The sequence below is a fragment of the Salmo trutta genome, chromosome 12 (genome assembly GCF_901001165.1).
Source record: "Salmo trutta chromosome 12, fSalTru1.1, whole genome shotgun sequence".
In the NCBI taxonomy this organism is placed as follows: domain Eukaryota; kingdom Metazoa; phylum Chordata; class Actinopteri; order Salmoniformes; family Salmonidae; genus Salmo; species Salmo trutta.
This window is the reverse complement of record NC_042968.1, coordinates 13,211,349-13,227,038: the sequence shown is the minus strand read 5'-3', so window position 1 is coordinate 13,227,038 and position 15,690 is coordinate 13,211,349. Positions and strand designations below refer to the sequence as shown.

Below are 15,690 nucleotides of genomic sequence, written 5' to 3'. Positions count from 1 at the left end.
ACTATGTCACCTGGCAGGTAATTTGCCAATTTAGCAGGCCTCACAAACAGTCCATGTCATAGATATTTCTGGCATATACATGTATGTCTTACTGATTTTGCTAATTGAATGGATCATTTTGTGATGGCTCACACGATGAAAGAATGTTTAGAAGCTGTGAGGAGTATGTCAGTTTCACTGAGAATCAACTCAGCAGTTTTGATCAGCAAGCCATGCACATGCAGTTATTGTGCAAATTGTAGACAATTGTACTTAATATTTTGCACACTTGCCAAAACACGTGCAATTTGCTAAAAACGAATAAGACATTCAAATCTGGTGTGAACAAGAAACTAATTGTTCAGAGATTTTACGTTTTGTTTTTGAAAGAAAAAAAAAATCTCATTCGATAATTGAGCCAAAGCGATTGAGAAAAACTGTAATATTTGGTCTGTATATACTCCTCAATTATCAATGACAAATCTAGGTCACTGAGTGAAAGTGATAGTTAAAAACATACAGTAGCCTATCATGCCATTGCTATTGGACACGGACTTACTGTATGTGTTGGAATGAAAAACTGATGGACATGAATAATGTGACGTGGGCTTCCCTGAGGAGTCACTGTAGGCCGCGCCCCCTCGAGCACGGCGCTGTCCAGTACCAGATGCTGCTCGTGCTGTCAGAAACACTGAGCGGAGGCGCGCACTTGAGCTGCATTATCCGGAGAGCTGGGCACGCAGACTGCTGCTGGAGTGGAGACAGAGAAGACAGCGAAAGTTCTGCGGCTAGAGCTAAAGCAATGAATCAAACCACGACAATGAACAGCATTTTTGTGAAATCGATGTTTTAGATTATAATTCATCCGAAGTTTCAGAGGACTTAAAATACATGTTTTTCGAAATGATTAAAGGGCCTAGAGTGACAGCCTAACACCACTCAGTGTGGTACAACTGACAACAGTCATGATTTGGACTATTTTAATATGCTATTTCGTGACATCTGTACTTGGGAATAAGACAGAGGAAAGGATACCGTTCTTTCATGGACATGTATTCGAGAACTCCGAGCCGGGATCCAAAGTAAACGGTCTCAGCATCCCTGTGAAGCGGGTTGACGCGCAGAGATGGTGTTCCAACTCCGGCATGCATCTGAAACTCTTGGGAGACGGAAGTAAAGATTTCAATGTATTTGCCCACCACAAACGCGGACACATACTTCTGAAAACCTCGATCGTCCTGGACAGAGAGGAGCGCTCCGAGTACCTGCTCAGCCTGGGTCTGTGCTGCCAAAGCTGCGCCGCCACTGACCTTGTAGTCGCAGAAGTTGCATCTGTGAAAGTGGACGTTTTGGACACTAATGACCACGAGCCAACATTCCCTAATGCTGATATAAAAATCCATCTGGAAGACTCCACTGCTCTGCGGTCTGTGGTGTACAAAGTGACCGCGGAGGATACAGACCACGGGAAAAACGCTGAACTCATTTACTTTGCTCTTCCCAAAAATTGCAGTTTCTACGTCGTTCCAAAAACTGGAGATGTACTGCTGGTGGACTCTATATTGGGTCTTACCGCCCCAATAAAGTTTAACGTGTTTGCGATGGACCACGGCTGGCCCTCACGGACCAGTCAGAGTATTGAAATAGAGATTCATCCCCGGCAATGGCCAGCGGTTCCACCGCCATCCCAGGGCGAACCGAAAATCAGACTACCTCGGAAGTCGAGGTCCCTGCTAGAGTCGGACGAACCGGTTGTAATACATGTTTCCGAGGATGCCAGTATCGGTTCTGTTGTAGTAAACTTGTACCCGGTGAGGTTTCAGGCTGCCAGCTTTGAGTTGATGGATCCCGGTGCGGACAGCTCGCCGGTCACGGTGAGTCGGGACAGCGGAGATATAGTAATTACACGGCGCCTGGACCGGGAGACGGATCCTCTCGTGGAGATTACTGTGAAAGTTCAGGATAAAAGAGGTGAGAGTGCCTTTGCAATTTTATATTGCTGCTTCAATGTTTTTTCTCTCTTCAACGTACCGCGTTAAAGACATTATTATCTATAAGTGTATTTCGTCTCTCTTTAACTTAAGGGCCTCTGTAAAGTAATTATGGGCCACAGTTTGGTCTAAATTAGCACTCTGAATCGATGTGGAGAAAAGACAACATAAGCTACTTATATAGCCTCTCTGTAGAAGTGTCATGCTTTAAACTGCAATGATTTAAAATGTATTCGTTTATGTGGTTACATGTTTAATAAACACCCACAGCTTTGCCTTTATGATCCCAAGAGGTTGAAACCATGCGTATGCGTAAATTATGCATGGAGAGACGTGCGCCTTGTAAATAGTTACCCTAGGACAAAGTAATGCGCACAAATTGGGCTTATAATACACAACATCAATTCACATTATACTACGATTTGTTGTCTGCATATGTTTTCTGGTATTAGTGCAGATGTTCTGAATTTACAGGAGGCGTGCGGATGCTACTGTTTCTAATGACTCGATCACACCGACAGCGTTTTGCATTTTGGTACGCCTGCATTTGCCTTGCAGCATTGCGTTGCAGAGCGTTTTTTTGTTGGGGGGGGTGCATAACACCTCGATCACATCGACAGGGATTGGCGTTTTGGTACACGAGAAGTACATTCATTTCGATATGGAATTCTGAGTTTCCTTGCAGCATTGCATTGCAGAGGAAGTTGGTGCACGTTCTGTGTGGTGCATACGTTGGATTTATCGATGCGAACTGTATGCGTAGACGGCTTGACAGAAATGGTAGCAGAAGGCGAATGTTGAACTTTTGTTGCACACATAAACAGATGATGCTGCATACCATTTTGCGCAAAAAAAAAATGTCGGTGTGATCGAGGCATACCTGTAGGTTAATTATCACCTGCAGAAATGGCTCCATTCATGTTCTTTTTGAGAGACAGGCTACAGCTAAAATTGCATTGCTAATGCAATAATATGTGTTATATGCACTGCTCGCATTGGTAATCCTGCGCCCAGCATATGTGAACCTGTCTAACTATGGAATTATATGAGGGCTCAACCTCCTTACTGTTGGCCGCAGCAGCTCCAATTGACACATACAATGTGTATAATTGCACGAAATTAGCTGTAAAACTGCAATAAAAAGTGTTGTAAAGCAAATGTATTTTTTTTTACCTTTTGTTAATAAAATGCCCTTTCTGCTAAGTGATCCCTCTGTACATATTCATTATAGTTTTTAATTACGGTGCTGGGTTAATGTGTAGCAACTAATTGTATGGCTAATAGGCTATGTATTTGTAGATCGACTGAGGTGAACGAACCTACAGCAGCCAATGTGATAATGGATGGGGTAATCTTTGCTTGTGTTTTAGTTTTTGCTGTTCTCCAAATAGCATTTGAGTTTTTAAATTGTACAGAAATGCAGTACATGAGATTCAACACACAACAAATCTGACCCTGGCTATGGACCTGTGTCTCAGGCATGATAAACCCGCATTGTTTGAAGTGATAAGTGATGTGCTATCTTTTTGGTTTTGAGTGGGGACCTGTAGATTATTGTAGCCCAGGCCTGCAGTATTGGCTGTGTTTGGTGTTCATATTTGCAAATGTATTCATTTGCCAGTTGCCTCTGTCAGGCAACAGTACAACCCACCTTTTACGTTTACTTGCTCACTTGCCATGCACTGTGCTAGAAAAGAAAGTGCAATATTTTACCCAGCTGTTCTAAAGTGATGGCCGAATTACATAAAATCTGCGTTCATGCAGATGGTCATTCAACCAGTGCTGCCTGTCTACAACAATGAGCACAGGGAACTTGACGTCTGTGTGTGCAAAAATGGCAAACTCTGCATTCATTTCTAGGCTATGTGAAGTATGGGGGCCTATTTACATGCATTGGAGTGAATAAAACCCCCATCATTTCTCGTTTTCTCATTTCCCTCGCTGAGTGTTGTGAAATAATTTAATGGATCCTAAAATGGGTGTGTGGTTCAGGTATTAACCACTGTTTTTTTAATGATCAAATAACCTACTTGACCTGATTTCAAATGTTCCAGCAGACACCAGTGTTTAATATGGACAAATCTGTGCTCGGGGAACCGGAATTTCATGTGGTGGGAATGTGGTGGAGTCTAATCCTTTTTGAGTGGAGATCCTGCTCGACCTGGCTCCATATGCTGGCATTATCCATGTAATCCCATCTCATACACGTTCTCATTTCTGGGATTTAGAGTTGCAGCACAGTTTGTTGGAGAACTCGTGCGCTTCTTCGAGGGAATAGAAAGGCCTTAAAGTCGTGCGTTTATCGCGCACAGTGTGCTCCATGGCCCACTCACGTTCCTCCGCGGCATCCATGCGCTGCGCAGCCGAGGCGCGCTACAACCACCCCTGAATGAGTTGTTGCCATGGTTGGTGATTTAATTAGCTCGGCCTTTGGTGTTTTCATTACTGTCTGTCTGTGTGCTTGTCCTGAAGACCAGAACCTTCTGTAGATGTTGCGTGTCTGGCAATGAGGGTGTGTGTGAACTGCGAGATAGCTTTTCAGAAGCCAGGGGATTCACAGTAATGAGGGAAAAACAGCTGGCTTTAATCAAGTATGAGAGGTGTGTCAGTTGTCCTCTGTGAACTATACCAACTCCCTGTTGAGTACATGAAGACTAGCACGCATGAACACATGCATTTCGTGTTATTCTACATCTACATTTTTGCTACTAAATTTAGTATGGTATGTTATGTTTCTTACGGTTTGTCATAATTTGTGGATGGCGATCACCCGTACAATATGTTACGAATTTGAAAAACGTAGAATATGTTACAAATGTGTAAAATGTACAGTATGTTACGAATTCTAGCTAGGTGGCTGAGGTTAGCTAGCTCACTAATGTTATCTTTGCTAGGGTTAAGGGTTAGGGCTAGGGTTAGGAGTTAGGCTAAAGGGTTAGGGGAAGGGTTAGCTAACATGCTAAGTAGTTGCAAAGTAGCTAACAAGTAATCAAAGTTGCTAATTAGCTAAAGTTGTACGTGATGAGATTCGAACCCATAACCTTCGGGTTGCTAGAAATTCACATTATACGCCCACCAATCCACCCCGACCAGCCACCCTCCTTTCGTTTTTGCGTTAAATAACCATTTGTCTCATGTAACCATACCAAACATAATATACTGCTCAAAAAATAAAGGGAACACTTAAACAACACATCCTAGATCTGAATGAAAGAAATAATCTTATTAAATACTTTTTTCTTTACATAGTTGAATGTGCTGACAACAAAATCACACAAAAATAATCAATGGAAATCCAATTTATCAACCCATGGAGGTCTGGATTTGGAGTCACACTCAAAATTTAAAGTGGAAAACCACACTACAGGCTGATCCAACTTTGATGTAATGTCCTTAAAACAAGTCAAAATGAGGCTCAGTAGTGTGTGTGGCCTCCACGTGCCTGTATGACCTCCCTACAACGCCTGGGCATGCTCCTGATGAGGTGGCGGATGGTCTCCTGAGGGATCTCCTCCCAGACCTGGACTAAAGCATCCGCCAACTCCTGGACAGTCTGTGGTGCAACGTGGCGTTGGTGGATGGAGCGAGACATGATGTCCCAGATGTGCTCAATTGGATTCAGGTCTGGGGAACGGGCGGGCCAGTCCATAGCATCAATGCCTTCCTCTTGCAGGAACTGCTGACACACTCCAGCCACATGAGGTCTAGCATTGTCTTGCATTAGGAGGAACCCAGGGCCAACCGCACCAACATATGGTCTCACAAGGGGTCTGAGGATCTCATCTCAGTACCTAATGGCAGTCAGGCTACCTCTGGCGAGCACATGGAGGGTTGTGCTGCCCCCCAAAGAAATGCCACCCCACACCATGACTGACCCACCGCCAAACCGGTCATGCTGGAGGATGTTGCAGGCAGCAGAACGTTCTCCACGGCGTCTCCAGACTCTGTCACGTCTGTCACGTGCTCAGTATGAACCTGCTTTCATCTGTGAAGAGCACAGGGCGCCAGTGGCGAATTTGCCAATCTTGGTGTTCTCTGGCAAATGCCAAACGTCCTGCACGGTGTTGGGCTGTAAGCACAACCCCCACCTGTGGACGTCGGGCCCTCATACCACCCTCATGGAGTCTGTTTCTGACCGTTTGAGCAGACACATGCACATTTGTGGCCTGCTGGAGGTCATTTTGCAGGGCTCTGGCAGTGCTTCTCCTGCTCCTCCTTGCACAAAGGCGGAGGTAGCGGTCCTGCTGCTGGGTTGTTGCCCTCCTACGGCCTCCTCCACGTCTCCTGATGTACTGGCCTGTCTCCTGGTAGCGCCTCCATGCTCTGGACACTACGCTGACAGACACAGCAAACCTTCTTGCCACAGCTCGCATTGATGTGCCATCCTGGATGAGCTGCACTACCTGAGCCACTTGTGTGGGTTGTAGACTCCGTCTCATGCTACCACTAGAGTGAAAGCACCGCCAGCATTCAAAAGTGACCAAAACATCAGCCAGGAAGCAAAGGAACTGAGAAGTGGTCTGTGGTCACCACCTGCAGAACCACTCCTTTATTGGGAGTGTCTTGCTAATTGCCTAGAATTTCCACCTGTTGTCTATTCCATTTGCACAACAGCATGTGAAATTTATTGTCAATCAGTGTTGCTTCCTAAGTGGACAGTTTGATTTCACAGAAGTGTGATTGACTTGTAGTTACATTGTGTTGTTTAAGTGTTCCCTTTATTTTTTTGAGCAGTGTATATCACACTAAATGGAGTGCTTTGAATTTACATACAGAATAATACGAAATGTTCTGAGACCAGGTTGATCCTACAGGAGAGTAGGAGCATGCAGTCAGAGACAGATGGAAAATGAAAATATATGGTCTGTTATTACTTTATTTATCAGGATCAAACAGCCACTGCTATATATCTTCAAACAGCATATTGTATTGCACATTATTAACCGTTATACAGACATGCACACTCAGCGATGCGCACGTTTCTGCCTTGTGGCCAGTGAGTGAGCTAGGCTTTGGTTTGATAACAGAGCTCTGCTGCAGCTTGTATATCGGGCTTATTCATTCTGTGACCGTCCCCTTCTCTCCTACCTCCACTGGTCAGTTGATTCTCTTTATCAACTGACCAGTGGAGGTAGGAGAGAAGGGGACGGCCTAAGGTGAAATACTGACTGGCCTGGGGTGAAATGGCCTTCTCATGTGAGTTGGTCTCTACTCTCTATTAGCTTGTCTGAGGGGAGTCACCCAGGGCTCTTTCTGTTATCTGGCGTTGGGGGAGAGCAGAGCACCACTTGAATCCTATAAGGTTATTCCTATCTCTGTCTGGCTGTCTGTCTGCCTCTGTTATCCACTAACACTGGCCTCAGCCTTACCCTGGCTGTCTCAGCCACCTAAGCGGTCCCAAAAACACCCAGCCCCACAGACCTGGGCCCTCTGTTTCTCCCTTTATCCCTCCCTCTCTCCCTCCCTGCCTCCTTCACGTCTTCTCTGAACTCCACGCTCTGAAGTCTCTCTTCCTAATTGCTGTGTGAACTCTGTAATATGGAAATAGAAGGCCTCTTTAGCTGTGTATTGGTTGAGGCTATGGGCTCCTGTTTGATATGTCTGGTCTCCATGATATTGCTGCAGTGGGATCAATTAATGTGTGCGTGGGGACGGAGAGGGGGAGCGTGTGTGCAGATCAAACAGGCGTGTGGCGCCAGACTTCCCGTCTTAACGCTCTCTGCCTTGCGGCACTTTTTACTATCTCTATATCCCGTCAGGGTCATCATCGCTCTATGTCTCTCTCTCTCTCTCTCTCTCCCTCATAGCATGTTTTTTCATGCTTCTCCATCTCTTTCCTTCCACCATCTCTCTCTCTTACCTTCCCTCTTTCTCCCTTTAGCTCCTCCTCCTCCTCTCTCCCTCTCAATTCAATTCAATTTAAGGGCTTTATTGGCATGGGAAACATATATTTACATTGCCAAAGCAAGTGAAATAGATAATTAACAAAAGTGAAATAAACAATAAAAATGAACAGTAAACATTACACTCTCTCGTGGTCGCTCTGCTGTCTAAGTCATCGTATCAGACCACTGTCTGTCATGTCGCCCTGATTGGTTGTGTGATCCGTTTCTTTCATACAGAACATGCTATAACTGTCAAACGCACCAATATGACGGGGTGCATATTTGTCTTGCTGAAGCACGCTTGAAGCTGGCATAGCTCTCAATCAAACTGACAAAGAACTGACTACCGCGTCAGACAGGCATTGAGTTTGACAAGAACCCCAAACGTGTTGTATACACAGTGGATCTCAACATTCCCCATCCATTCTCCTCTATCTATCTATCCACCGTAGTGTTTGACTGTCTGATCCACACAGAGAGAGCTGGGATTTGGGTTTGAGAAGAAGTTGATAGGTTTTCGGGGACTTAATTCCTCTCCTCCCTGGTGTTACTGTTAATCTGATTGGGGAAGAGCCTGGAAATTAAACAGCATATGGGAGGCTTCATCTCTCTGTCGGGGAACCAGAAGATTGTGTGCTTGCTCACGTGTACACAACACAAGTTAACTAAGTTTCTCTCTCTCCCCCTCCCCCACCCCCTCTCTAAAACACGTACACACGCTGTGCAAACACGCATAGACGTACATGAAGACGCATACATCCGAACCCACATAGCATATGCACACAACAGACACCTACGCAGCATATGCCCCGATGCAAACATTCTCACCTGCTGTAGATACCCTCGCTTGCACTCAGCTCGCACATACTTTGCCCTGGTATGATCCATGAACAGAATTTATACCTGTGAACTTCAACAAACTCTCTCTCTCTTTCTCTGTACTTCACACCCTCTTTTCTCTCTCCTCCACTCTCTCAGTTTCATCTCATTCCTCAGTCAGTCATTTCACACATGCATGCACGCACACACACACACACACGCACGCACGCGCGCACACACACACACACACACACACACACACTGTACCTTGCACAACAAGCTTAGCAGATTTAAAGAATAATAGAATGATTATAGATTTATATAATGTGTTTCTAATAAATTGCATGTGATCTGGAAGCAGATATTCACAAAAATACATACACTACCGTTCAAAAGTTTGGGGTTACTTAGAAATGTCCTAGTTTTTTAAAGAACGGCACTTTGTTTGTCCATCAAATTAACATCAAATTGATCAGAAATACAGTGTAGACATTGTTAATGATGTAAATGACTATTGTAGCTGGAAACGGCAGATTTTTTATGAAATATCTACATAGGCGTACAGAGGCCCATTATCAGCAACCATCCCTCCTGTGTTCCAATGGCACGTTGTGTTAGCTAATCCAAGTTTATCATTTTAAAAGGCAAATTGATCATTAGAAATCCCTTTTGAAAATATGTCAGCACAGTTGAAAACTGTTGTCCTGATTAAAGAAGCAATAAAACTGGCATTCTTTAGACTAGTTGAGTATCTGGTGCATGAGCATTTGTGGGTTCGATTACAGGTTAAAAATGGCCAGAAACAAAGACCTTTCTTCTAAAACTCGTCAGCCTATTCTTGTTCTCAGAAATGAAGGCTATTCCATGCGAGAAATTACCAAGAAACTGAAGATCTCGCCCCTTCACTGTTGACGTTGAGACTGGTGTTTTGCGGGTACTATTTAATGAAGCTGCCAAGTTGAGGACTTGTGAGGCATCTGTTTCTCAAACTAGACACTCTAATGTACTTGTCCTCTTGCTCAGTTGTGCACCAGGGCCTCCAACTCCTCTTTCTATTCTGGTTAGAGCCAGTTTGAGCTATTCTGTGGAGGGAGTAGTACACAGCTTTGTACGAGATCTTTAGTTTCTTGGCAATTTCTTGCATGGAATAGCCTTCATTTCTCAGAACAAGAATCGCCTGATGAGTTTTAGAAGAAAGGTCTTTGTTTCTGGTTTCTGGCCATTTTGAACCTGTAATTGAACCGACAAATGCTGATGCTCCAGATACTCAACTAGTCTAAGGAAGTCCAGTTTTATTGATGCTTTAATCAGCACAACATAATTGCAAAAGGGTTTTCTAATGATCAATTAGCCTTTTTAAAATGATAAACTTGGATGAGCAAACACAACGTGCTATTGGAACACAGGAGTGATGGTTGCTGATAATGGGCCTCTGTACGCCTATGTAGATATTCCATAAAAAATCTGCCGTTTCCAGCTACAATAGTCATTTACAACATTAACAATGTCTACACTGTATTTCTGATCAATTTTATGTTACTTTTAATGGACAAAAAATGTGCTTTTCTTTCAAAAAACAAGAACATTTCTAAGTGACCCCAAACTTTTGAACGGTAGTGTATATGCATGATGAAAATAGATTTTCAGTTGAGTATATATACCCAAAGTTGATATTTATAGCCTCACTGTTGTGTATTTCTAAAATCCCATTGCCCAGCAATCTGCTTACAGTAGATTGAGTCAGCTTGGAAGGATTAGAAAGGCAGTGATGTGTAAAACAACACACACTTAATTACTGGAAGATTGTAATGTATTAGGATTTACGGTGACGGAAGGGGACGAGGGAGGGAAGGAGATAATGCTTAAGGACTTATTGGAAGCTTTGGGCGTTATACCCGATTCAGAGGGGTTGGGTTAAATGCGGAAGACACATTTCAGTTGAATGCATTCGGTTGTACAACTGACTAGGTATCCCCCTTTCCCCTTGCCATTTCCCTTATCCGTAACTATGGAATGGAGTGAATGGCAAAGTGAACATATGAATATACTGCACGGTGCATAGTTTAGGAATCGTAAACAGGTGCTGAAGATTTGAGAGAGGGACATGTCATTAAATATATGTCCTGCCATGTGCATAATCATGGCATGAGCATACTGTATATGCAAAAGCTCACCTTAGACAGAATACCACAAACACACAAACATGATGAGGCCCTGTCTGTCATCTTCTTGCCGTCACTACACCCCCCCCCCCCGCCAGGCGTGCGGCCTCCGCAGTAGCAGCGGACATGGCTGTCAGTGTCACCAGAGTGTGTGTAACTGTGAGTGGCGGGGAGAGCGATCGATGGGTCTGACTGAGAGATCACACGGCGTTTAGTCAAGGCTCCACTCCGCTCTGGCCGTCTGCTGTGGCTATGGCCATCACTGACCCAGCCCGACTCTCCATGATTGAGTTCTGTATTTGGATGAAGAAGATACATGTTGGAATAAAAGAACAGAACAGATGAGTTGCTGAGTGCCACCCACCCCTCTCCCCTCCTCTCCCACTCGCTGTCCCTGAATCTAGCATGCCTTCACAAATTAGGAATTTGTCACTGCATTTCTTTGCCAGTTGTTGTGGCATTTGACGGAATGTCTGTGAGCGTGGGAGTGGGTGGGTGTGTGCATGTGTGTGTGCGTGCGTATGTGTGTGTGCAAAGTGTTTTATTTTTATGGTGAAAGCTCTTTCGTCCACGTGAGGCTACAATAGGTTGAGTTTCCCAGGGAATCTTTGAAGTGAGCTTTAGCCTATTACCCGATTGTGTCTGTTATTAAAGAATTTGAAAGTATGTTGTGTATGTGACTGGGTTTCATGTGTGGATATAAATATGGGCAGGTATGTTTAATACTAAGGCTACAAGCGTAGGGCTTGATTGTTTTCATTAAATCCTGTATGTGTATAAATATTGTATATGCATTCGTTCATATAGGGCAGAACATTGTTATATATAGCCTACAGAAATTGGTTAAGTTATGGCATGAACTAAATGTGTTCATATGGGCAGGATATTGTATATACCGTAATTTCCGGACTATTAAGCGCACCTGAATATAAGCCGCACCCACTGAATTTAAATGTTTTTTTTATTTTGAACATAAATAAGCCGCACGTGTCTATAAACCGCAGGTGCCTACCTGTACATCGAAACAAATTAACTTTACACAGGCTTTAACGAAACACGGCTTGTAACAAAAATAAATAGGCTTTAACGAAACACGGCTTGTAACAAAAAATAAAAAATTAGCAGTAAGCTTTAGTTGTCTTTTTGCACTGAGTCAATTCCTCACGCTGCTGTTTCCAACGTCTTATCATCGACTCATTAAGACCAAGCTCCCGTGCAGCAGCTCTATTTCCTTTTCCAAGCTGCATCATATGCATTTCTCTGTGTCTTTGCCATGATGAGGGTGACAAAATGACTACCGTAATCAGAATGATGGGAAGTTTGAGAGCGCTCGATTTAATCTAAACAGTAAACAAAAAAGTTGTTTGACCTTAACCCGTTCGGCAATTTCATTGGTCTAATGAAAGCTTCATGCCGGCAAAAAACTGAGCACGTCACAGAATGTGTTTTTTTGGGGAAAAAAAAATTGAAAGCGGGAAAAATCCATATATTAGCCGCGTCATTGTTTAAGCCGCGAGGTTCAAAGCCTGGGAAAAAAGTTACGGTTTATAGTCCGGAATTTACGGTACTGTAAATCCAATAAAAAGTTTTGTTTGACAAAGCGTGGGTGCGTGTTCATGTGTGTGTGTGTGTGTGAGTGGTACAGAAGTGGGCAGAGCGCAGGCAGAATGACAGTAATCCTCTGGTGGATTAATTATCAGAAGGTGGCGTGGTTTTTGTCGAAACAGAAATGTAAACTATCAGGAGGCCGTCCAAGTGAGGTACCCTACAATCTCCAATGTGTCCCACTGCCAAATTCCCTGGCAGCTCAATGTTTGCCATGCTGTATCCTTTCTCTCTCTCTCCCTCGCTCTCTCTGTCCTCCTACACTTTTCTGTTAATCTGAGTCTATTTATCCACCCTTCTTTCTGCCTTAGTTCCTCCTCTCCTCCCACAGTAACATTTTTATATTACTGTAGTACTTCACTTCTCTCAGACCAATTCTACCATCTAGCTCTCCCTGCTAGTTGTCTGCAGCTCTCTTGTTATTTCCTATTTTCCTCTGTTGGCTCACCATTCCTCTCTGCCTTCTTAGTTTCTGCCCTTCCTGCTCATCCTCAACTTGCACTCTCTTCTCTCTCTCCTCCTCCTTGCTGAGTTGCCTCGCCAGACACATCCCTCTTTCATCCTGCTCTCTCCTTTTCTGATACACCCTCCAATCATCGATCGCCTCGTCAATCTGTCTCCAGTCAAACTTTGGCGGGATGTCTGCATGTTTTTCTCTCTCTCTCTCTCCGCAGCGCTGGATCTGCCTGCTCTCTGATTAGTTTATTTCCAATCTGCCGGCTGAATCTCAGTGCACAGCAGCACAGTTGCCTAATTGCCAGACTTAATCAAAGAGACAAACGAAGGGATGGGAGGCAGCTAGTGACCTTTTAGAGATGCCACGCTCCTCTCTCCCCCTCTCCCCTCCTCTCCTCGACTCTATTCTCCAGGAAGAGAGTTGCCAGCCAGCCATTCCAGCGTTTTAATATCGAGGCTGTCAGTAGACAAATGTGGCTGTTTTTGCAACTCCTTCCCATTTCTATCCAGGCCTAATGAGCAGCGTGTCTCTCCAGCCAAGGAAGTGGGAAGCAATGGGCCAGTGCAGAACAATGGCCGTGCCGTCAGATCGTTTTTCTGAGAGAGCCAGAGCCCCACGTCGTTGCAGTCGCTCCTCGCTGGCCAGGCAGGCCGTGAGTAATGGTGAGTCTGCACTGGGTCTACATTAGCGCGTGACCTCTTCATGTCAACAGCAGTCACTAATGGTTGCTCCGCGTCATTCAGCATAAAAGACGCAGCGTGAACGATCTGATAGAAGACGAGGCACACACATCACATCACGGAGGCATGGCTAGGCAGGCAGGGAGGAAGATAGGGCCCCACAAGGCACCGGAGATTTCCTTCTATTTGTGTTGGCTTCAAAACAGCAGCCTGTGTTTTCACAGCTCAACAAATACGGTCTTGAAACAGTGTCGGACCGGAGTGTAGTCTTTTCCCCCAAAGGAAGTTTGTTTGTGCTTTTTTGGTTTCTTTGTGTGTATTTGTGAATCTCTGTGTGTGTGTGACTTGGTTTTCTCTCAATCTATTATCAATACATCTCTACATGCAGTTAGTCAGCGTGAGTAAGCCATCTCTGTGACAGGGCATTTGAAGCACCTGTGTCCTTGGACGCTTCCTCCATACACTGGCACTTTAGCTTGTCAACATACAAGTCTAAATCTGCCTGTTATTATTTAACTGTTTCTGGCTGTCAAATTTCTCTTTTCTACCTCTTTATACACTACCTGAACAAAAGTATCTGGACACTTGCTAGTCAAACATCTCGTTACAAAATCATGGGCATTAATATGTAGTTTTTTTGCTGCTATAACAGCCTCCACTCTTCTGGGAAGGGTTTCCACTAGATGTTGGAACATTGCTGTGGGGACTTGCTTCCATTCAGCCATGAGCATTAGTGAGGTCGGGCACTGATGTTGGGCAATTAGGTCTGGCTCGCAGTCGGCGTTCCAATTCATCCCAAAGGTGTTAGATGGGGTTGCGGTCAGGGCCAGTCGGGTTTTTCCACACCAATCTCGACAAACCATTTCTATATGGACCTCGCTTTCTGCACGGGGGCATTGTCATACTGAAACAGGAAAGGACCTTCTCCAAACTGTTGCCACAATGTTGGAAGCACAGAATCGTCTCGAATGTCATTGTATGCTATATCGTTAAGATTTCTCTTCACTGGAACTAAGGGGCCTAGCCCAAAACATGAAAAACAGCCCCAGGCCATTATTCCTCCTCCACCAAACTTTAAAGTTGCCACTATGCATTCGGGCAGGTAGCGTTCTCCTGGTATCCTCCAAACCCAGATCCGTCCGTCGGACTGACAGATGGTGAAGCGTGATTCATCACTCCAGAGAACGTGTTTCCACTGCTCCAGAGTCCAATGGCGGTGAGCTTTACACCACTCCAGCCGACGCTTAGCATTGTGCATGGTGTACTTAGGCTGGTGTGCGGCTGCTTAGCCATGGAAACCTATTTCATGAAGCTTCCGACGAACAGTTCTTGTGCTGACGTTGCTTCCAGAGGTAGTTTGGAACTCAGTAGTGAGTGTTGCAACCGAGGACAGGCGATTTTTACGAGCTACGCGCTTCAGCACTCGGCGGTCCCGTTCTGTGAGCTTGTGTGGACTACCACTTCGCAGCTGAGCCATTGTTGCACCTAGATGTTTCCACTTCACAATAACAGCACTTACAATTGACCGGGGCAGGTCTAGCAGGGCAGGAATTTGACAAACTGGAAATGTGGCATCCTATAACAGTGCCACATTGAAAGTCACTGAGCTCTTCAGTAAGGCCATTCTACTGCCAATGTTTTTTTCTATGGATTGCATGACTGTGTGCTCGATTTTATACACCTGTCAGCAACGGGTGTGGCTGAAATAGCCGAATCCACTCATTTGAAAGGGTGGCCACATACTTTTGTATATATAGTGTAGGTTAAGGCAACCTTTATTAGGATATAAATTGTATTTTTGGGTTGTAAACTATTCCCATGGCAACCACTTAGACCTAGAGCACAAGAACAGTGCATATACCCTCAAATTGATTATTAATCCTAAATGTGGCCTCAGAGTGAGTGCACTAAGTGCTCCTTATACGAGCCCAGAACAAGACATTTAGCTCTTTGGTCTCTGCTGAGCACCTGGTGAGACTCTGGAGGAGAGAAAGGAGTAGATTACTCTCCCTCCTCATCTCCACCCCGCTCAATTAGTGGAGTTGGAGCAGCAGCAGGCCGCAGTATTGTCGAGTCTGGGTCTGGGAGAAGAGGAGAGCAGAACCCCATGTG

General features: G+C 44.7%; 1 protein-coding gene across 1 annotated transcript in view; it reads left to right on the top strand.

The window, feature by feature from the left end:
- The first annotated feature begins 709 nt into the window (after positions 1–709).
- The window catches only part of LOC115202941 (neural-cadherin-like), a 202,342-nt gene continuing 187,361 nt past the window's right edge, over positions 710–15,690 (top strand). The window contains 1 exon segment of the mRNA XM_029767138.1: positions 710–1,950. Coding sequence (XP_029622998.1) covers positions 1,125–1,950 — 826 coding nt within the window. The 5' untranslated portion in view covers positions 710–1,124.